The 22178-nt window shown below is 39.4% G+C and overlaps 2 protein-coding genes and 1 long non-coding RNA gene across 3 annotated transcripts in view; 2 read left to right on the forward strand and 1 right to left on the reverse strand.

Annotated features, from left to right (window-relative positions):
- The first annotated feature begins 437 nt into the window (after positions 1 to 437).
- Positions 438 to 9391, forward strand: LOC144636484 (deoxyribonuclease TATDN3-like). The gene is made up of 11 exons (XM_078495702.1): positions 438 to 535; positions 736 to 768; positions 3582 to 3655; positions 4675 to 4753; positions 5227 to 5289; positions 5717 to 5794; positions 5981 to 6012; positions 6850 to 6905; positions 7375 to 7487; positions 7972 to 8052; positions 9128 to 9391. The coding sequence occupies exons 1-11, from the start codon at positions 446 to 448 to the stop codon at positions 9269 to 9271; spliced, it is 843 nt and encodes a 280-aa protein (XP_078351828.1). The 5' UTR covers positions 438 to 445; the 3' UTR covers positions 9272 to 9391.
- Positions 9392 to 10564: 1173 nt separating this feature from the next.
- Positions 10565 to 22178, reverse strand: part of LOC144636241 (uncharacterized) — a 79877-nt gene continuing 68263 nt past the window's right edge. Inside the window, exons 5-7 of the mRNA XM_078495400.1 lie at positions 13270 to 14949; positions 11419 to 12909; positions 10565 to 10700 (exon numbers count right to left, since the gene is read on the reverse strand). Coding sequence (XP_078351526.1) covers positions 11426 to 12909; positions 13270 to 14949 — 3164 coding nt within the window. The 3' untranslated portion in view covers positions 10565 to 10700; positions 11419 to 11425. The remainder of the gene's footprint in view (positions 10701 to 11418; positions 12910 to 13269; positions 14950 to 22178) is intronic.
- On the forward strand, positions 16205 to 16580 carry LOC144636635 (uncharacterized). Its single transcript, XR_013567587.1, has 2 exons — positions 16205 to 16247; positions 16387 to 16580. It is a non-coding gene; the product is annotated as an uncharacterized LOC144636635 (long non-coding RNA).

Here is a 22178-nt window from a genome sequence, read left to right on the forward strand (position 1 = left end):
TTCCTAGCCTATGTTTTTCCTCGTCAAATGCCATTACCATCGATGTTGCTTTTGGCCAGTAGCGCATTTAAATACACTCACTGGACCATTCAGGATATTGGTGCGTTACAAACATCTGAAACACTGTAGGCAGTTTACAGGGGCTGAAAAAAAAGGGGCAAGTGAAAATCATGTCTTTGGTCTGGAAAGAGAGTCCATGTTTAAATGTCCATTATTCACGCAAACAGCGAGACTCGCAAAAAAAAGATCATCCAGTTCCGATTTAGATCTAGCCTGCGTCGCAGACGTAACCTAACCCCGGTCAGGATTTAGTTTCGTCGGCGGCGCAGGCTAATTTAGATCCGGAGACTTCTCCAGTCATATATGAGACGCCTCATGTGGCATACATGTGGAGGGATAACCCTACATCCGTGTGTTTTGCAAGGGTTCATGGGATAATTTAAACATGGCGGACGGCTTCGAAGAAAAATGTGAATCGGTAAAGATATATTTTGTCGACTGTCATGCACATATATCAGCGAAAGAATTCAGCGAGGTAAAATCTTACAGAACAAGTGAATGGGGCCGTGTGACACGCTTTGTAGAACGAGGAATAATTTTATTTGTGGCATACATGTACACTAATGACACTGATGTACATGGAGCCTTAGTAGCCCGGCACATATTGTTGTGATAGTAGAGTTAAATAGAGTTAGAGTGAGATGGTGAATAAGACGGTTTTGTTTTTAATTGAAGGATATTGATGTGGTGATTGAGGAGGCAAAAAAGGTAAGTCAGTTGTCGTATGAAAAGGAACTTGCAATATGTGTTTTTTTTTTAGACTAGTTTTTGAGTTATTTTTTCAAAAATAGCTCTTTAGTCGGCATGATGTTCCGTGAATCAGTTAGTCAGTGGGTGAAGTATGTTTGTTTGTCACACCAATCAGATTTCAGGTACTATCGGAACCAATCAAATTGTAGTTTATAAAGGGGAAAGCAATCTGACACAGTTGTAGTCAGCAATTTCGTTCGAAGTTTTTAGATTAGAAGGAGGCGGAATCGGTGAGTTGTGATTTAACCCTGGATAAAAACGTTTTTCGTAACGCTCGCCTGCTTACAACGCACACGCCGTGAGCAAAAGGCCCAACACTAACTTGTTATTCGTCTTATTCGAGCGTACGTTTGGAGAGGCTAGCTTTCCTGACCGTAGTAAAAATAACATATAACATTTGCACAAAGCAGATTTGAAGAATAATGTTGTCATTACTTTTGCCGTCCGCTTTGCGAAGTTCGTTGGGAAATTGGAAAGTTTGTTATGAAGTTGCCAAATAGGTTGCGAGTTTGTCAATCAAATTGTGAGCTTCGATACAAAGTTCCCAACTTCGGCCCGAAATTAATAAAACCTTCTATTGTTATGTTATCAAAAAGGGCTTTGCTACGCTAAACTGTTGGAAACAGTTTGTTGTCGCGTCGCGTCGGTTTCGATTAAAATCAATTTTACATATGGGTAAACCATCCAGTTACATCCGGTTTACAAACGCAGAAGACTTGAAATTGAAGACAGTGAAGATTGTGCCTCACAGAAATCGTTAAATATGTGTTTTCATACAAAAAAGTTGAAATTTGACCAAATTTCTACCTGCATAAAATTTATTTATCGGCAAGCACTTGCGTGATCACTGATGCGAAACGTTGTCTTGCACTTCAAGCTACTTCAACTTTCCTTGACAAGCTCTAAAATCTTCGAGTTCAGAAATTGCCATGACTTTCAAGCAACATGTCTTGTTCCCCTCAACTACCAAAACTTCGAAAGTTCAGTCGGGCCGAAGTTGGGAACTTATCGAAGTTCGCAATTTGATTCGCAAACTCGCAACGTAATTGGCAACTTCATAACAAAGTTTCCAATTTCCCAACAAACTTCGCAAAGCGGGCGGCCAAAGTAAACTGAAATCAACTGTAAAACATCTCGTTCAAACATTTAATGAACCGGTACAAGTTTTAACTTTGCTGTTAAAAGCAACTACGATCGATAGCAAAAACAAAATAAGAGCGTGCCATTCCGTGACAATTTGATAATTCAATTAGTTCTTGTTTGTTGAACAGAATTTAGGTTGTGAATGAACGAAAATCTTTGTTGAACAGTTCTGACAGGAAACAAATACTCCAGGTGTACTGCGCTTTAAAGAACTTTCCCGAAGAAAGTGGTTTTTGATTTTATGCGTTTATTACTTCGTTTATTATAGTACTTTTCGTTCAATGTCTATATGGAAACGTGGCTTTTTCGAGAAAAACAAGGGTATCGTGTTACGTTCGTTTTTAAAAAACAAAGGTCTCATGTTACAAAAGTGAGAAAAACAACAATATCATGTTTCAGTGATTAGCAAAAAGCCAAAAGTATTCCGTAACAAACAAAAGTAACATGTACGGTTGCTACAAAGCTAGCAACAAAATAACCGCTTAAACAGAATAAGAACGTGCCATTTTGTGACATTTTGATAATTGAATTAGTTTTTGTTTTTCAATTAAACGATGAAAATTTACGTATTAAATAAAACAGTTCTGATGTATCAAAATGCACGTAAAAGGTATTTTGTTTGCAAGCAAATATTGTGCAAAAAAGTGACTCCGTGGGCCGCCATACACAAATAGCTCAACCCATGGCATAAACCATCCCAACAGGACAATAACCCAGTTTCACCCCAAGCCACCCCATAAATTGAAAAAATAACTCCTGCACGCTTAGCGTGCCTATGTTTTTTCTTCGGTGGCTAAGGTCTGCTAAGGAAAAGTACAAAAATATTATTAAGGAGAAAAGATGTATTATATGCTTTTTCTTATAAGAAAAAAGGGAGTGATAGTCATGAGAGTCTGGGTAACTGTGCAAGGTCAAAAAGCAAAAATTGCTTATGTATACCGCCCCCCAACCTCCCCCTCCCCCACACACGCATGAACATCCTTGGCATGACTTTGAAACTTGTGCCCTGAAAAACCCCAATGGCAACTATATGTATATACATTGGTGTGAGAAAGCTTGATGATTGCTCCTTTGAAAAAGGAGAGTGCCCCCCCCCCCCCCCCACCACCACTCACAAACCTATAACAACGTTACAAAACATTTGCTGACCAGCATTAAAGATAGGGACAAGATTAATGACAGAAAGGTTAAACAACTGACTCTAAAAAGCTGCTTCACAAACTTAGGACACTGCCCATCAACACTGATGTCAACAAATACCTGACCTTACAAACAACTTATTCACAACGTAAAGAAAACCAATGAACTGACCTCAAACAGGTAATAACATCACGGTTAGGCTGACCAATCAGCTTTAACAGACCAGACATATGACATGACTGACTGACACACAAACTTTTCACTTGACTTTAAAGGTGACTTCTGCTCAAGTTGTCAAAACGTCATTCACCAACAACAGTTCTTTTCAGAACTACTCTCACCCAGATGAACACACTGTACAAACTACTGATACTACTGGGTTCAAACCATTTATTATTCCTCTATTCTTGGAACTTTGAAGCCTATAGAATTTCTGTTGTCCATAGCCAAAAAGTACATTCAATCATCTACGTTATTGCTTATTTTAGGTTGGATTGAGGGCCATTGTTGGAGTGACAGAGTTAAAGGCAGAGTTTGCTGGAATGCTTGATCTTCATGAAAGGTTTTGAAGGTGTTCTTCTTTACTTAAGCCTCAATGGAAATCTCCCTTCTATATTTTTGTTAGTTTTGAAAGAAATAATTATTATCTTATAGATCTAGAGTTGTAAGCAAATGCATGTGCCTGTATTACCTTATAGTTCTTTTTTGATTTTAATTGTGTTTTTCCAAAAAATATCCATACACTTCCCACAGAAGTTGTTTTTGGGTTTTAATCCCCCCACCTGTCTGAGAATTCCAGTAAACCCCATACTTTCCTTGAAATATTTTGGCTTTTGAGACCCCCACCCCCTTGGAATTTTCAATGACCTTTTATGGGTGGGTATAGATATTTTCTGAAACTGCAAATTGCACTTTTTAGTGTTAAGGTATCAATATATATGTAGATTGACTGTGTTTGGAAATTTGCGCTTTTACAAGCGCGCTTTATGAGAAAACCCCATCAAACTATACATTTTCTGAAAGCTAAATAAATGTAGAACACGACCATGTATTTAAAATGTCTAGCAATTCAGCGCTAAAGAAATATTGGAAGAATTAGCCAAAATCACTGCTCCACCTTTAGCGAGTCCATTTCCGTCCATGAATTATTGGAGTCCCGTGATTAACACTGTTAATGTTTTCTTACAGACTGCCCTCCAAAATGGTGTTGGCGATTTTACAAACATGGCTTAGTTTTCTTTCAACACCCTCCTAAAGTTTGATGTTCCCACTGTTAACGCATTGTTCTACAAAAAGGACCATAACTTTGTAACAGAAACAAATTAAACTAAAAAAAGCCCGACACTGTTTTTAGAGGAGGGATCGTGGAACATTTCTGCCAATTTTTAGCTAATTCGGTTGCAATCCGCTGGTAAACAAACTTATAATGTTCACCCCTATATGTGCTTTTATTTCATTTAAACTGTTGTTGATAATTAAGGTATACTGATACCTTAATTGAAACATAATTTTGCCTCAACTGATAACAATAAATCCTTATCCATTTCTGATGTCAGTAATATCAAGGTGTTTGAATTTCAGGTATCCAGATTTCATTGCTCCATGTGTCGGCATTCATCCAGTACAGAGTCTGTGTCCTGATCGCAGTGCCACCCTAGAAGTATGTTGAACAGCCATGATATTAAAGGGGCAGTCTCACTAAGATTTAGTGCTAACTTGAAAATTCAAACAAGGTGGGTGGAAATCTACTAATATTGCATGGTCTTGCTAAAACGAACTGTGCTTGTCATGAAAATTGTTTAAATGTGATGTGGCTAGGGGCCAGTGGGAATGAAGTGGCCAAAAATTTAAAAATGTTGGGTCAACATTTTCAAGTTTGACAGTTTTGCTTGGAAAAGAATCACTTAAAACCATCGATGTTGGTTTGTTCACACCTTGGAGAGTGAATGGTGCCTTTCTTTTGGGTTGTTGAATACTGAGTGCACCTTCATAGTTTTAGCATAGTTTACACAAGAACGTAGAGGACTCCATGTGATACTGCCCCGTTGAGGGGAGACATGCCGGGTGAGAGGGGGTATAGGAGGGGGGTATGGTGGTCAAGACATTGTTAAATCCATGTTGTTGTTCTTCTAGGATCTTGATGGTGTTGAGGAGTTTATCAGAGAGAATCACGAAAAACTGGTGGCTATTGGAGAGGTAAGTTTGTAAGAAAGTGTCACATGCCTTGAGGAAGTATTCTTGCATTTTAGCAATTAAACAATTTCACTTTTTAATTAATCATCCTTATCAGAAAATCACTTTGTTTTGGAGGGTATAATTAATTAAAATTAAATAAGGAAAACAATGGAATCTGGATTTCTCAGCCCATGATTTTTTTGTTCTCCTGCTAACTCCAAACCAAAAATCATTTCCTTTCTCTTAATTTAAAACTGTAATTTTACACCCAGTTTATCAAACCAATTTTCGTTTCTCTTGAAGTTCAAGAAATCCAGATTCCACTGTATGTAATTTGTGAACGGCACTTGTAGCACCTTTCAAGTTATTTTTGTATACTTCTGTTTGCTTGTGTGGGGTTTATATCTGCATTATTTTTTTCAGTATTAATTTGTTTATCTGATAAAAGGTTGGCTTAGATTTTACTCCGAGGTTTATAAGTAAAGAGGAAGATAAAGATGTACAGAGAGAGGTGTTCAGTCGACAGGTAAGAATTCTCTTCCACTGTTAAGATATCTTTTCATATTTAGCAACATGTTATCGTCATACAGCCCCAGCTTGTCCATTTTTTTGTTTTAAAACTATTAATATTGTCAGATGAAAAACCCACTTGCACCATACTAGCTTATTCAAGAGTATTTTATACGGTAAAATTGAATTGTTTTTGTTGCAGATAAAACTCGCCCAAGAACTTGATCTTCCTTTGTATGTGGGTACATCATTTGCAAATTATCAAATAATATTTGAGCCAAGAACTTTTTACTTATGTTTTCTCCAGATGTTGGAAATTGTAAATAACCTCTTGTTTAGTGAAACATTTTAGTAAATGTGTTAAGAATTCAATTGAGCAGCGGTAGTAAACATGAAATGAAAACAAGATGGCAGATCATGGTGAATCGATCAAAACAAACAACCAAGAGGTTGTATTTCTTTTTTTTTTTTTTTCAGGGTAGTTTATTAGGTAGTCCATCCCAGGGGGGGGGGGGGTACTTCAGCTTGTAAATGACGGGGATGATCGAATGGAGGCAAAACTCAAGACCCCAAAAAATCCTAAAGTCTTTTGACATTACCCAAAAAAATCCCTGGACCAAAAATAACCCCCCAAAAAATTCCTTGTTCAATTACCCCTAATTTGCCAGAAGGGGCAATAGCGCTCGTGTTTGTTTATTCATCATACCATAAATATGCCAAGGCCGCTCCAAAGCACTTTAGTTCCTTTTTAATACCCCAAAAATCCCCTATTTAAATCAAGTCACCCCAAAAAATACTTGCCAAATTTTTCAACCCAAAATAATCCCAGAATCGAAAATTTCAAACCCAAAAAATTCCTTCGATCAACCCCGTCATTTACAAGCCGGAGTACCCCCCTGGGTAGTCCATATAGGTACATTTAGTTCATTTGACAGTCCATTAAGATAGTCCATTTTGGTTGTCCATCCTGGTGGTCCAATCGACTGGGGGTCAACGAAATGTTTTAAAGAGGTTTGACTGTACTATGAAAACATATTTTATAAGTTTAGTCTGGTATCTTGTTGTTTATAGAAATGTCCATTCCCGATCAGCAGGGAGACATGTGATTGAAATGCTACAAGAACATGGTACGTCATATCTAGTTAACTTACAGTAGAATTAAATTGTTGTTGATGAAAGCATTCAACTAGAATCTGAGCGGTTATGCTTTAGAACAGAATATCATATCCCTTTCCTGTCCCAAATTCTTGTGAAAACATTTCATATTGTAGCCATGTTGCTTGAGAGGAAGGCTGCTGAATTACTTACATGTTTTTGAGGACAAATTGTGATGAAATTTCTCTGAGCATAGTGAAGTAGCATTTGAAACTGCCAACCAAATGATCTTTAGTAAAGGGGTCAAAACCTTACAGATCTTTTAAAAATTTGTTAAAATGATAATACTAAATTTATATTCAGAGTCAGATATCTTATTTTGGTGCAAAAATAATACACATAATAAGATGTAGCCTTGGCCTATTGCATGACCGATTTTTTTTTTGAGAAAATCCTAATCTTTGTAATTAATTCAATTTAACAATATCGTTTCATTGTAAGGAGCCAAGAATGTTCTGCTACATGCATTTGATGGAAAACCTTCCAACGCTCTGAAGGGAGTTCAACAAGGATATTATTTCTCCATTCCACCATCCATAGCTCGCTCACCACAGGTAAAGAAAATAATTACCAGTAACCCACACGGTTTTCATTAAGAATTGTAATAGCAAGAGAATAGTGTTAAGTAACTGGATCTAATGATTTTTAAAGGTCCACATCTTTATAAAAAAAATAGTTGCAGGCCTTTGAAATTTAGCCGGAGAATTCTATGTAGTAGAAGGAGAATTCTCCGATCTCCAATGCCTAATGAACACCCTGAACCCATTTTTAGAAGGGTGGGGAAAGTGCTCTATGAGAACATGATCAAGGGTGAATAAGCAAGATACTATACTGGTACCCAATCTAGAGAGGGTGGAAGGGTAGATTGCTATACGATGACACAATAAGAGGCAGGTGGGATACACTTTTGTGACCCATTCAAGGTTGGGCAGGTGTAACAGAATATGATCAGGAATGCGCAGGGTAGGAGGATCTGGTAGAACATGACTGCATGGGCTGTGGGTGTTCTTTGGTAATGTTTTTGTGCTTTGTTGTTAGAAAGAGAAGCTTGTGAAAAATGTGCCTCTCTCAAATCTTCTTCTGGAAACGGATTCACCAGCCTTGGCTGCTGTAAAACAGGTATTGGAGAATTCCATATATGGTATGACGGGGATGCTTGTGAGAAATTAATTCATGTGTTAAAATAATTCAGTAAATCGCATTTCATTCAGTCAAAAATTGTACTCACGTGGATCTTAAAGTAAGGAATGAGGAATACGTTAAAAAGATTCAATCATCTATCATGGTGTATAAGTTACCCCCAATCTAAGTGTTTTGTAGAAAGTATAGGGGATCCTTTTTAACAGAGTTAGTGGTCAGGATTACTTGTGTTAGTAGACAGTGTAAAGGATAGCAGTCAGATATAGGTAGAGTATTACAGTAAATGTTCTTAGCCAAACATAAAAGTTAATTCTTCTTTTAAAGGCAAAGTATTAGATTATGGCAGGGGCGGATCCAGGGGGGTGGATTGGGTGGCTAGCCACCCCCTTGATCCACCAGAAAAATGAAAATAAACACATAAAAAAAGAAAATAAGGACAATGACACTGGGTAAGGTGAAGAAAGTGTTAATATTTTTAGCTAAAGTAAATTTTACATATTTGTTAACATCCACCTTCCTTATTAGAATCGCGAAAATCATGTCTAAGAGGCTTTAACTTTTCAAAATTTTCTGACGGGGCATGCCCCCAGACCACCCTAGTGGGAAGGAGTCTACGGCCATGAAATATGGGTCTTAGGCCCGAAATAATTTGGACTCTCACTTTCAAAATCCTGTCTAAAAGCCTGATATCCCCTCCCTCCACCCCTATAAAAAACTTGGGACTTAAACAAGATAGTAAACAAAAATATTGGTAAACAGCCACCCCCCTTTGAAAAATCCTGGATCCTCCCCTGTATGGGTAGTTGGAATTGAAAATTAGGGCTGTGAAATAATTTTGCATCTAATTTTTCCCTTTAATAATGGTCTATTTAGGGTCTCTTTAATACATTGTCAAGCAAATGGATTATAAGAACAAAGATATTCATCAGCTGTGGGATTTTGTCTTGATTTTTCATATTAGAACTGGCATAAACAAAATGTTTACAGCAATTAGCAAGGTTATTTTGTGTTCAAAATGTTAAAAATTGAATTAAAATTATTTTTTTTTTGTTAGACAAGAAATGAGCCCAAGAACATCCACATCTCCTGTGAGGCAATTTCAAGAATCAAAGGAATTCCTGTGCAGACTGTTTATGAAGAAACAACAAAAAATGCTTTGAAGTTGTTTCCCAAACTTCAGAGATTTATTAGAAAATGATAAAATAAGAGATAAAGTGTAAATTAGTAGGTTGTTAAGAAAAGTGATTAATAGGTAGTACTAACTGCTCCCCTTAAAGAGCCCGAGATTCTAGTTCATGTCTTGCAAACTTCCACCCTGATAACACAGGGACGGCGGAGCCGGGGGGCTGGGGGGGCTTTAGCCCCCCCCCCCAGAATTTCCGAAAAAATAAAGACTAACTAAGAGAATAGTCTTTTCAGCCCCCCCACTTCAAGTCACTAGTCGGCCCCCCCCCCCACTTGGAAAATTGCTCCGCCGTCCCTGTAACAATGATGATGATGATGTCGATTTTGGAGAAACAGAAGATATCAAGATCCGTAGCTTTATTGGCTTTTCAAGATACTACTGATAAAAAGATATAACCCACCAATTAATATCCTTGCACTCTCATTGGACAAAACATATCACGTGGTACAGAATCGGTCGCTGGGTAGCAGACAATATACCCCATCCAGTTTGATATCTTTGGCCCGATTTTAGAGATGGTTTTAAAAACTGTCAAAAGAAACGAAAAAAAGTCACTTTTTCAGGCCTAACTTTTTAATCAAATCACCGTGTTAAAAAATGTCAATTAACCGATCAACGTGCATTTATTTCACTTGCATTTATGCCGTGATTATTACTATTTTTTTTAATTTTTACTCCGATTAAGTGTACTGTAAAATTTAATTGGTGGGTAATGAAATAAATAGCACCTTTCCTTGCATTGGAGTGTAATCCTCCAACATACCAGCTGTCTAAATGGGGCGTGAATGATCTAATAAACGCCAGGGTTGTCAATTGAATTTAAGGGGTCCACATCAAAAACACTAATCAACTACCTATTAACCAATTGTCTTTTTAACTAATGTATTTATTTCAATAAAGTTTCTATTCTTTTCTATTCTATTCCATAAAAATTGTACAAGAAAGAAACCTATTATTAATAAACGATATGGGCGATCTTTGGTGACGTCATTGTTTACATTTTACCTCATTAGCATACGACTTTGCGTAGAGAAGGCATCCTGCTATATACAAAATAACTCCAGAAGTTTTTAAAAGAGGTTATGAAACTTATAATCGGCGGCATTTACAGCTCTTTACGCTTCTCAGAGTAACTTAACCTTCATATCTACTTGTACCGTCTTTATAGCTTGACTCGCGTTTTGTCTCTTTCTTACTGCTCTTGAAAATCACACTGAAGAAGAATTCATTGTGAAGTGGAAAAGAAAACGTCCATTTACTATTTGTACTCAACAAAACTAACTACGTGTTCTGTGTACATATACTGACGACGCGGTTTTGGTTGTTTTGTAGTATCGCAGCAAAAAAAAGCTACAAGGAAATTAAGCACGCTGTAAAAAGGATATAAAAAAGTCTGTTAAATACTCGACGAGTAGTTTCTCTGTACTTGGTTATACAGCTTCTGCAAGAGAAAACCATCTATTAGAGATAACATACTTGTGGCCAAAAACTCTGTTTTAATTTTCACTCTGTGACACGTCCGTACCTCGGCGAAGTCGTTTCGAGTGTTGCAGAATATTTGTCAGAGGTAAATCGCAGGCCATTTTGAGTCATAGTCATTGCGCTTAACGTAACAAAAAATGATAAGCACTGCCAAACGTTCAAAATTCGTGCTGTTGTTAAACGTAGTTAAACGGCAAGGTTAGTGGATAAAACTTTACTTGACAAACTCTCCTGACATTTGCCAGTGCACCTCTACTAAGTAGCCTGCGAACGCAGACGTATTTCCGGCTGTCGTTTCTCTCCACCGAAAAATATTTTCGGCGAAAAGAAACGACAGCCGGAAATACGTCTGCGTTCACAGGCTACTACTAAGCAACTTAGGTCCAAACCTACTTTACTTTATAGATTGAAAGCGTGAAGGTTTATATAAAAATGTATTCAAAAAAAATATACAAATTGTTCGAGTTATTCACCATATAGAATCCAGGGAAACAAGCTCTTTCATTTTGAACTTATTTATTTTTGATATTCCGCACGTAATAAAACCAACTATTAAAAGCTGTCGAAAAATGTGTTAAAGGGCGAAACTTCACACACTAAGGAATAAATGTACAATTCAGAAATAAACAGCAAATAATTTTAAAGCTGTTGTCAGTTTATAAAAAAGTGCTACTCACGATGCTTTTACTGGTTTTCTCCAAATTCTATCGTGACGTCATCGCCGATAAGTACAAATGGAGCCCAGTACTTTACGGCACCAAACTTCTCTGACTCTCTCAGGAATTTCATAGCACTGTTAAGTGCTACACTGGTGATACATCCACGAACAAGATGTTTATAGAAACACTTCATGAACTCCATAGTGGCCTCGTCATCAATTGCCCAGAGTGACACCAAAATGGATCGAGCACCAGCACCCAGGAAAGCCCTTGCAATACCGACCACACCCTCAGGCGTGACGTTCCCTTGAGCACTGTGACAGCAACTTAGCACAACGAGCCTTGCATGCAGCTTCACCGCTTGCACGTCAGCCATTTTCAACACGAAATCTTTCTCTTCAGGGATTTTAGATGACCGTGCGGGGTTCGGAGCCAAAACAATTTCACCAGCTTCCATATCGCCATGTGCTGCAATGTGAACCAAGGCAACGGAACTCATTCGTCTCAGCACCTCGTCTTTCGTAGCTTCTCTTCCAGTGAGCGGTGGGATACCTAACATGTTTCCTATCATCTCTACTTCTTTTCTGGCGTATGGCAAGGGCAATAAAATGGACTTACCCAGCTCATTTGTAACTTCCTTTACACATGGATCACCCACGAGCAAGACTCCACTCCTTCTGTGATAGTCCTTAGCAGAATTTGTGATCAGTTGTAAACTCGTCAATGATGGAAGAATGCGTATCCTAACAGATTCACTTAGATACTTGAATTGATCATCTAAAAATGCAGGATAAGGAGCCAAGCACAATGGACCATCTGGGACAATGATTAATTCGTCACCTTGAAGCAAGTCTGCAATAGGGCCAATAATACAATCGTGAAAGAGGCGCAAGGAATTGTTTTTGCTAGGCAATGTCTTAACAGTTTCCTGAAATATTTCTTCACTAGGCGGCAGTTTCTTTCTTAGCTTATCCAGTGAGCGATTTTCACAGGTAACTCTACCGTCAATTTTGTTTTCTTTGAAAACATCTTTCCTTGCAGACTGCAAGAAAGTAACGGCATCTTCACCTGCTACTTCTTTTTGTCTAAAGTGAACATTTCTATCTTTGCAGAGTACCCATAAATGGATGTTGGTGCTTGTAAGTGCTACAAAAACTGTTTGGGTAGATATATCACTTAGTATGTCTAGGATCATTACCCTAGGTTCAGAAGACCCAGACGCTACCGGTTCAATGTCATATTGTAATTTCATAACATCCATTAACGCCTGGGCTCGTCCTTGTTCAGCAACAAGTAAAGCTTCGTCAGTCTTTTGAAGCCTCACTAGAGTTCTCCAAAGAGCGGTGTAAGCATGTTGACACACCTGACGGTAGGATATTTTCAATACATCCTCGGACTTCAAAAGAGCTCTCACAGCATTGTACACTCTTACACTGGATCGATAATAATCAAGGGCTTCATGCCAAGCACCCGAGAATTCAAAGACACCTCCCAGAGAATAACATGCGGCTCCTTCTCTAGCCCTGTCACCCAGTTCTTTGGCAATGCTAAGATGTTGGTTGTGGTACGTTATGGCTTGTTTAAAATAACCCAGACTCTGGTAACCATTACCAAGATTGCCATAAGCACTTCCTTCTCCAACCCTGTCACCCAGGTCTTTGGCGATGCTAAGATGTTGGTTGTGGTACGTTATGGCTTGTTTAAAATCACCCAGACTATGAAAAGCATTGCCAAGATTGCCATAAGTACCTCCTTCTCCAGCCCTGTCACCCAGGTCTTTGGCGATGCTAAGACGTTGGTTGTGGTACGTTATGGCTTGTTTAAAATCACCCAGACTCCGGTAAGCATTACCAAGATTGCCATAAGCACCTCCTTCTCCAGCCCTGTCACCCAGTTCTTTGGCAATGCTAAGACGTTGGTTGTGGTACGTTATGGCTTGTTTGAAATCACCCAGACTATCAAAAGCATTGCCAAGATTGCCATAAGCACGTCCTTCTCCAGCCCTGTCACCCAGTTCTTTGGCAATGCTAAGATGTTGGTTGTGGTACGTTATGGCTTGTTTAAAATCACCCAGACTATAAAAAGCATTGCCAAGATTGCCATAAGCACCTCCTTCTCCAGCCCTGTCACCCAGTTCTTTGGCAATGCTAAGATGTTGGTTGTGGTACGTTATGGCTTGTTTAAAATCACCCAGACTATAAAAAGCATTGCCAAGATTGCCATAAGCACCTCCTTCTCCAGCCCTGTCACCCAGTTCTTTGGCAATGCTAAGATGTTGGTTGTGGTACGTTATGGCTTGTTTAAAATCACCCAGACTATCAAAAGCATTGCCAAGATTTCCATAAGCACGTCCTTCTCCAGCCCTGTCACCCAGTTCTTTGGCAATGCTAAGAGCTCGGTTGTGGTACGTTATGGCTTGTTTAAAATCACCCAGACTATCAAAAGCATTGCCAAGATTGCCATAAGCACGTCCTTCTCCAGCCCTGTCACCCAGTTCTTTGGCAATGCAAAGATCTTGGTTGTGGTACGTTATGGCTTGTTTAAAATCACCCAGACTCCGGTAAGCATTGCCAAGATTGCCATAAGCACCTCCTTCTCCAGCCCTGTCACCCAGTTCTTTGGCAATGCTAAGATGTTGGTTGTGGTACGTTATGGCTTGTTTAAAATCACCCAGGCTATCAAAAGCATTGCCAAGATTGCCATAAGCACCTCCTTCTCCAGCCCTGTCACCCAGGTCTTTGGCAATGCTAAGATGTTGGTTGTGGTACGTTATGGCTTGTTTAAAATCACCCAGACTCTGGTAAGCATTGCCAAGATTGCCATAAGCACGTCCTTCTCCAGCCCTGTCACCCAGTTCTTTGGCAATGCTAAGACGTTGGTTGTGGTACGTTATGGCTTGTTTAAAATCACCCAGACTCCGGTAAGCATTGCCAAGATTGCCATAAGCACGTCCTTCTCCAGCCCTGTCACCCAGTTCTTTGGCAATGCTAAGATGTTGGTTGTGGTACGTTATGGCTTGTTTAAAATCACCCAGACTCCGGTAAGCATTGCCAAGATTGCCATAGGCACCTCCTTCTCCAGCCCTGTCACCCAGTTCTTTGGCAATGCTAAGATCTTGGTTGTGGTACGTTATGGCTTGTTTAAAATCACCAAGACTCTGGTAAACATTGCCAAGATTGCCATAAGCAGCTCCTTCTCCAGCCCTGTCGCCCAGTTCTTTGGCAATGCTAAGATGTTGGTTGTGGTACGTTATGGCTTGTTTAAAATCACCCAGACTCTGGTAAGCATTGCCAAGATTGCCATAAGCACCTCCTTCTCCAGCCCTGTCACCCAGTTCTTTGGCAATGCTAAGATGTTGGTTGTGGTACGTTATGGCTTGTTTAAAATCACCCAGGCTATCAAAAGCATTGCCAAGATTGCCATAAGCACGTCCTTCTCCAGCCCTGTCACCCAGTTCTTTGGCAATGCTAAGATGTTGGTTGTGGTACGTTATGGCTTGTTTAAAATCACCCAGACTCCGGTAAGCATTGCCAAGATTGCCATAAGCACCTCCTTCTCCAGCCCTGTCACCCAGTTCTTTGGCAATGCGAAGATGTCTCTGGTAGTTGTCGATCTTTGTTTTAATCATTTTTATAAACTTATATTAATGGGACGACGTTGCTTGTCTTCTGTCAAATATACACCTAGTAAATGAGAGAACATTTCGATATACAATTGAGGATAAAAATAAGCGAAAATAAGCCACGACGCTTCGAACTCATCTTGAGTTCATTATCAAGTAGATATGAGTAAAATAACGGTCGAGTTAAGTTTAAATGCAAATAGAGGTGATAGAGTATATTAGAATATTTTAAAAGCAGTGTTTTGCGGTCAAATATACTCTATCACCTCTATTTGCATTTAAACTTAACTTGACCGTTATTTTACTCATATCTACTTGATAATGAACTCAAGATGAGTTCGAAACGTCGTGGCTTATTTTCGCTTATTTTTATCCTCAATTGTTTATAGCGTTTACAGCGATTTGCGCTTACAACGGTGAAAATTTCACTAACCTGGTTTTCATAAATCCAGTCATATATCTGTTCGATTTTCCAAGAACCTGGCGCCCAAGGCCCAAAACAGCCCGGGGCTAGTACAAGTCCCCAGCCCTCCCCCCAGGCTAGAAGGTTGTCACCCCAGGAGCCCAGCTGGCAGCTGCAACACCGGCCGGGTGCCTTCTACACAGGGAAGCCTGCACCGGTGTCATTCAAAATATTCACAGACTTCACAGGTGCATTCCAAGTTCACACAAAATTGCTCAAAGGGGCCGGAACCAAGCTAGGCCCAGCGGTCAAAAGTGACACCCTCCCCTCCCCCCTGCTTTTGACGGCTACCCGCCAACTGGACACCAGCAGATAGCCCAGTGCCTGGGCAAGGTCCCCATACCATGGTTGACGTTAAGCCCCCTCAAGTTAAGGTTGCTGGCTAGGCTTGAACTCCGGCTGCGCCCGAGTTCAAGCGAAAACCTGGCAGCCAGGTTTCTGCGAATTCTCTGAGATATATATATACGCTTAGTGTTAAATTAATCAAGTTACTGTTGTCTCAAAAAGTTTTTATTCTTTGGGTACGTCGCGATAATTTCCATCATTTTGAAATGTTACCCCCAGTTTGGCGTTAATTTCCTTTATTGGAAAACAAAGAAAACCTTTTGTTCGTCAAAACAATGAAACCAGCGAAAGTTTTAGGGTTTAACCTATAACTCTAACCCCAACGCAAAAGCAAACCCTAACGCAGAAGCTTAGCCCTAACGCAGAAGCTTAGCCCTAAACCCAAGGGTTAGGGTTGAGGTTTGACGTTAGGGTTAGGTGTTTTTGTTAGAGTAAAGCCGCCAACACTAACCTTAGGGTTAGGCTTAGCGTAAGGGTTCGAGGTTAGAGTTAGGGTTATAGAAAAGGGTTAGTGTTTTAAAAACGTGTTAGAATTAGCGTTTCCCGTTAGGGTTAGGATTAGAGTCAGCTTTCACCCTAAGATCGCGCTTTTCTTGTAGTTGCTTTAAACTCCAGTTTGCTTGCGGTTAGATTTCACTGCAGTCTGCTTGCGGGTAGCTGTTTTTTTTGTTGTTTCGGGCAAGACTATTCTAATCTGTCCCCGTTACCTGTAATCTGAGGTGAAAGTGAACTAAAGATTGATTGATATGATGGACCGATTGATTGAATACGTTTGTTCTTGAGACAAGTTCGCGGTCAATCCCATAGCTGGTGTTTTCACTTCATATTACTCATAAATAGTCTTGCTTTCAGTTAAGTGCCACTTGCTCTCTTTTCTATCTCCACTCCTAACTTCATCACACATCTACAAAATCTCGCGAAATCAAGATAAACTCCTTAGGTTTTCGTTCGCACGAATCGATTGATTGATGAATATTTAATGAGGCACAGGGAAATTTTTGGGGAGGAAAGGCCCCCTGCCAAACAACCAAAGAATTTTTTTAAGTCTAAAACCAGCTCGCTTCTCGGCAACTTTGTCACTGCAACGCCCAAGCGGACACTGCAAAACTCACGCTGACATAGTTCCCGACAAGAGATCTGTGTTTTACACTTTATTACCTGGTTCCGGCCGGCCGTTGTCAGACAACTTTCACAACTCGAGCGCCTAAAAAGCGCTATTGTACAAAACAAAGGCCGAACATCACTCATTTCTTCGAGAATGCTGTGGACTTTCGGGCTTCCAGACTTAATGATGTCCTTCAACTGCCAAGCGGACGCACTTGTGCTTAATTTATAAACAGCCACGTTTTATTTTCAAAGTCTTCAAAGCCGCGATAAGGACCGGCCAAATGTCGAACTGCACATAAGTCGAACCTAATTCAAATAGGCAAAACCTAGCGACGTTTGGCCTGGGCCCAAGCGGTCACGTACAGATTCTCAAATGTTTTCACTTCGATCTTTTGTCAATCAGGAAGGTTGCCATTACTTGGGGAAAAATGCAGCAAAGAAACAAAGAAACAGAGGCGTTAAATTCCTATAATAAGGTAATTCTTCAAAATGGAAATTACTGTGCACATAAATAATTCGCACTTGTAGTAAACAAGCACACTCAGCATTATTTACAATTGTAATTTACACTTGTATTAAGACTCGTGCTACACGAGTAAACTCCAGTGTTTGAAATTTGTGTATTCCTTTCTTGGGTAGCAGGTCATGTCGCCCCATTGCACGGTCTCCCCAAGTTAAGTCGCCCCAATCCAGATCACATCGCCCCGAAACTGATGTTACGTCGCCCCAAAGAGGGTCTGAATGGGGTTTACTGTTTTGTGTTATTTGCCCATAATTTTTAGTGTTTGCTGTTTAAATGGCCAATTTTTACAATTTTTACTGTTGTTTTATTGTTTTTGAAGAAAAAAACTGTTAAGTGTTGTTTGGAGGGGTTTTCGTGAAAAATTTAAGCATTATAACTTCTTATCTGCTCTTCAAAAAATCAGATAAAACACTCATAAACTTAGAGAAAAGTTTTGGATTTTTCTTCGGAAATCTTCGGTAGTTTTCGGACATCTTCGGTAGACTTCGAAAATCTTTGGCAGTCTTCGGAAATCTTACGATATGATCGGAAATCGTCAGAAAATGAATGAAAACTTCTTCATATAATATTGGCCTTTTTGGAGCCGTTTTTTGTTTCTTTCTGGATAAAATTTACTGTTACAGTAAATTTTTTACTGTTAGTGTTAAGGTCGCGCAGGACCCTTTAAATCATTATGTATGTATTCATTTAAAGAGTATGCACGAACTGCGACGACTGAAGCCGACAGCAAACCAAATATTCATGACAATGTTTTTCTTAAAGTTCTTTGTACAAGTAATTAGACGGTATTGTTCTCAGCTTTGCGTACCGTGCGCTGAAACAAAGCGAATTATCATAATTAGATTCACAGCTGCGAATATAGCACAAGTCGGTTGTAAACACTGACTCGGAAGGTCTTCGGAAGCGGAAAATCCTGCAATTTTGTGTCCAAGTTTTCTTCGCCGATATAGAATTTCAGGAGTTGATTCGCGAGGAACATGAACTTGGTGCACTCTATTGTGTTATGACAAGAGCGGATTTGAAATTTCGTTCTCAAAATGAAGATAGTACGTTTCAAAGTTTAGATTTCACATTTTTACTTTCTTAGAAGCAGATAACTTCTAGCAGTTTTTGAAATCGAAAATTTCGTTCTTGTCATAACGCAAAAGAGGTTATGATTCATCACTAGGTTATATTATCATTTAATTCGGTGCGCTGTTGTAGCCGAAAACTTGGACACAAAATCTGTATTATTTGCAGTTAAACTTTTTAGAGCCTGTAGCATTACAGTAACGGTCATCTCTCAGTAAAAGGACAATCATGATGTGATTCCATCATCCCCTAATATCCTTGATAAATTTTAGAGGAATCGATGTTCAAAATGTAGCGAATTAAAGCTTTACAAGATAGCACCCCGTCAAGAAATTTGGCTAATGAATTTATTAATGAGCAAGGGTCCTGCGCGACCTTAAATCGCCTAAAATTTAACTGTTTTATGTTGCAGAGCCAAAAAATAAGTGTTATCGAGGTACCCCTCCCTTTCAGACCCTCCCCAAACACTAAAGTCATGTCGCCCCCAAATAAGTTCATTCGCCCCCTAACTTAAGTAAAGTCTTCCAGTGTTTAAAATACCTTATATCTTGCAGAACTTGTGTAAGCAAAAAAACCAACAACAACGATCTAGTTACGCGGGTCGCGTAAAGCACTGTAGAAATTATAGTTATCCGAATGTTTTTTATAAAAAGGATTTTTTAAGTTACTGTTTCGTCTACACGGTATCCGCGCGGTAAAATTGCCTTTTTCTGATCGGTTACAAGTAGAAACATGAAACTTGGCCTTTGAAGAGGTTATTCCAACAAGAAAACATGACAGTGGAAGATAATTTTTAAACAACAAGAAGCTTGAGAAGCTTGAGAAGCTTAAAATCGGGCGGTTAATAATAATATTTAGAAAGGGGGGTACAGTACAGTAAACATCACCTGAAAAAACAGTCACTTTAGGGCCTGTTTACATGGAAGGCGGGTGCCCCGGCTAACCGAGTTACCCGGCTAACCGAGCTACCCTGGGCGAGCCAACTTTTCATACGTTTTTAAGAAAGCGTGCTGAAGCCTTTACATGCTAGAAGGGTAACCCGCCTTGCCGGGGCACTCGGTCTACTTGCCCGGGGCACCCTTCTAGGCGGGACAGCTTTTTGCCATGTAAACGGTTATGCCCGAGCTATCCCGGCTTGCCGGGATAAGTTTTCGCGCGTGTTTTTGAACTAAATTTGGAGTAACTGGCATAAAATGTATAAATTCTGGACCCAAACAGTGCTATTTGATCAAAATTAGTTTTACCGGTCGGCTGGAAAATATTTCTTTGAGCAACAGCTAATTAATTCGGATGCTACTAAAAGTGGTAACGGGGAACACGGGAACCGGGAACGACCGGGAACCGGGAACCGGAGTCTGAGAATGAGTGTACAGCGGTAATCCGTATAAGAGTTCAAAATGGCGGACGAAAAGACAGAAACAAATGCTTTATACCAGACCAGATAATCCAATATATTTGGACAGGGCCAACTGTCCTTTCAACAAATGGGAAGCCGCCTTTTGGTTCACCGATCGTGTATAAAAACACGCAGACAGAGCGATGGTTTTCGAGTTGTAATGCGAAATGGGACGTGTATTAGAAGAATACGAATGTTTGTTTCTTTCTAGAAGGAATCTTTCAAGCAAGGCCAGTATTCGAACCTACATTTACACACGACGCAGCGCAAAGGACGGCTGTGCAAGGAGCTTGCACGCTAATCAATAGCTTCGATCGAAATAGCACATTTCGAAAATCAAATTGTTTTATTGAAATGCAGTCGGATAGTAGGGTAAGTCATAATATGCTGTATTTTCCATTACAGTTGCGGGATTGGTTTCCTTTGACAGGATGGAACCTATGCGTTGCGTAACATTAACAGATATATATTTGCTTGGTTTGTTATCCGATCGATCATACGTTCGTAAATTGTTAAGTCATATTTATGCATTGTCCAACTCTCGTTAACGAAGTTCCCAAGCACATCTATCTCTTGACTCAAAAACAGTTTTTTTCTGGCATTTGTAGGTTGTTAGATAGTAATATGAATGGTGAGTTTTGTTTTGCTTTTGAACCAAACAATTTTTGTAGGCCACACTGAATATTTGTAGCATTTCCAAGATGCTATTCAGTATAATACAGTGTACATCATTGTCCTTGAAAATCACTTTTTCTTCGTACACATGGTATTGCATAAAAAGAAAAATTTAAATTTAACATGTGCTATCAAAGCTGTACTGTAAATTATAAAGTACGGTCCTCCAGGGGTGTATAATTGTACTGATTTACCCTTTTTACAACATCCACGGAGTGTTAGGATGGACATTGAAATAAAGACTACTTTGCAATGTTGTGAATATTGATTTTCTGTATATATCTTTTCCCAACTGCATGCATTCATTCCGAATTCATATTACAGTGAAAAACTGGATGCGTGCCATAGATAACAAGCTGCTTACCAATGATGTGTTGTGTTGTCCTACTGGTCATTTTTACAATACACATAGTGTTTTGAATTCATTTACAGATTCACCAAAACAAATTATGACACAGAAATATATTGTAATGCAACACACTAAGCTTTGCACGAGGCTATCAAAAGGTGTGGGCTGGAAAGAACATCCCCAGTCACTTGTACAAAACACAAAATGATCAGCAGACAGAATGAGAAAAAGAGAATTTCAAATTTATTTTCATTTTGCAGTAGATAAACACTGGTATCTATTTGTTGTCCTTTAGCCAACTGCCGGACCTGCAAAAATAAAAATTCAGCTATGATCAGTGTGCTGAAATATAACAGCATACAATAAACTGGTGAACAGCCATCACCAAATAGTTATTTTCTTTTCATAAATGGAACAAATTGACATGCAAAGTCCAAGATACTATCTCTTGTGAGAAGTACATGATCATTGTGTATCGTGAGTGCAATAGGGGTTATGGCATCACAGCTGTTGGTTAAGTCTGCGTTTAAGTCCAGTGGCCCATCAAGCCTGAGCTTACCTCGGTTTTCATAATCAGTTATAGCATTAGCGTCTGCGACTGGTGGTCCAGGGAGGGGTGTTGGAAATTTTCAGAAAATATTGAATGGCCTTATTAGAAGTTTTGTCTTTTCTATTACTGGCCACAAGATAAACATTAATTGACATTGTAAAAGTATTTCAACAAGCAAATTGGTGATTTCCAAGTGAGGAATTGTGCTTGAACTTTGTGTTAAGCATTCCTTAAGATTCAATGTGGTTCACAATTGCACTTGCCATAGTATAAATAAAAAAACACACAAATTCTCCCATTGCTAAACTGTCTAAAGAATTTCTTATACGCAGTTACATGTCCTGCTGACATGAGGTTTACAACCTTGTCAGTGTGTGTGACAGACGTTCTCTATTATCTCTATCATTGCTGCTTAACAACAGCAGCTGATATCAGCATGCATTTTAGATGCACGGCGGATGGAAGTTCGGTCAATCCGCCAGAATGGAACATTCCAGATTCGATCATTTTCGCCTTCGGCATTTCGTCGGCGCAAATGATACACAGTGCGCCAAGATGTAGCACATGAACAGAACTTAGCCCAGGAAAGAAAAGAACCGACCATCTATAAAGAAATCTTGGTTGTTCGTGGAACAGTTGGTTTGGTACGCATAGTATTGCCGCGTCATGATCATCGA

The sequence above is a fragment of the Oculina patagonica genome, chromosome 13 (genome assembly GCF_052425735.1).
Source record: "Oculina patagonica isolate OP01 chromosome 13, crgOcupat, whole genome shotgun sequence".
Lineage (NCBI taxonomy): Eukaryota > Metazoa > Cnidaria > Anthozoa > Scleractinia > Oculinidae > Oculina > Oculina patagonica.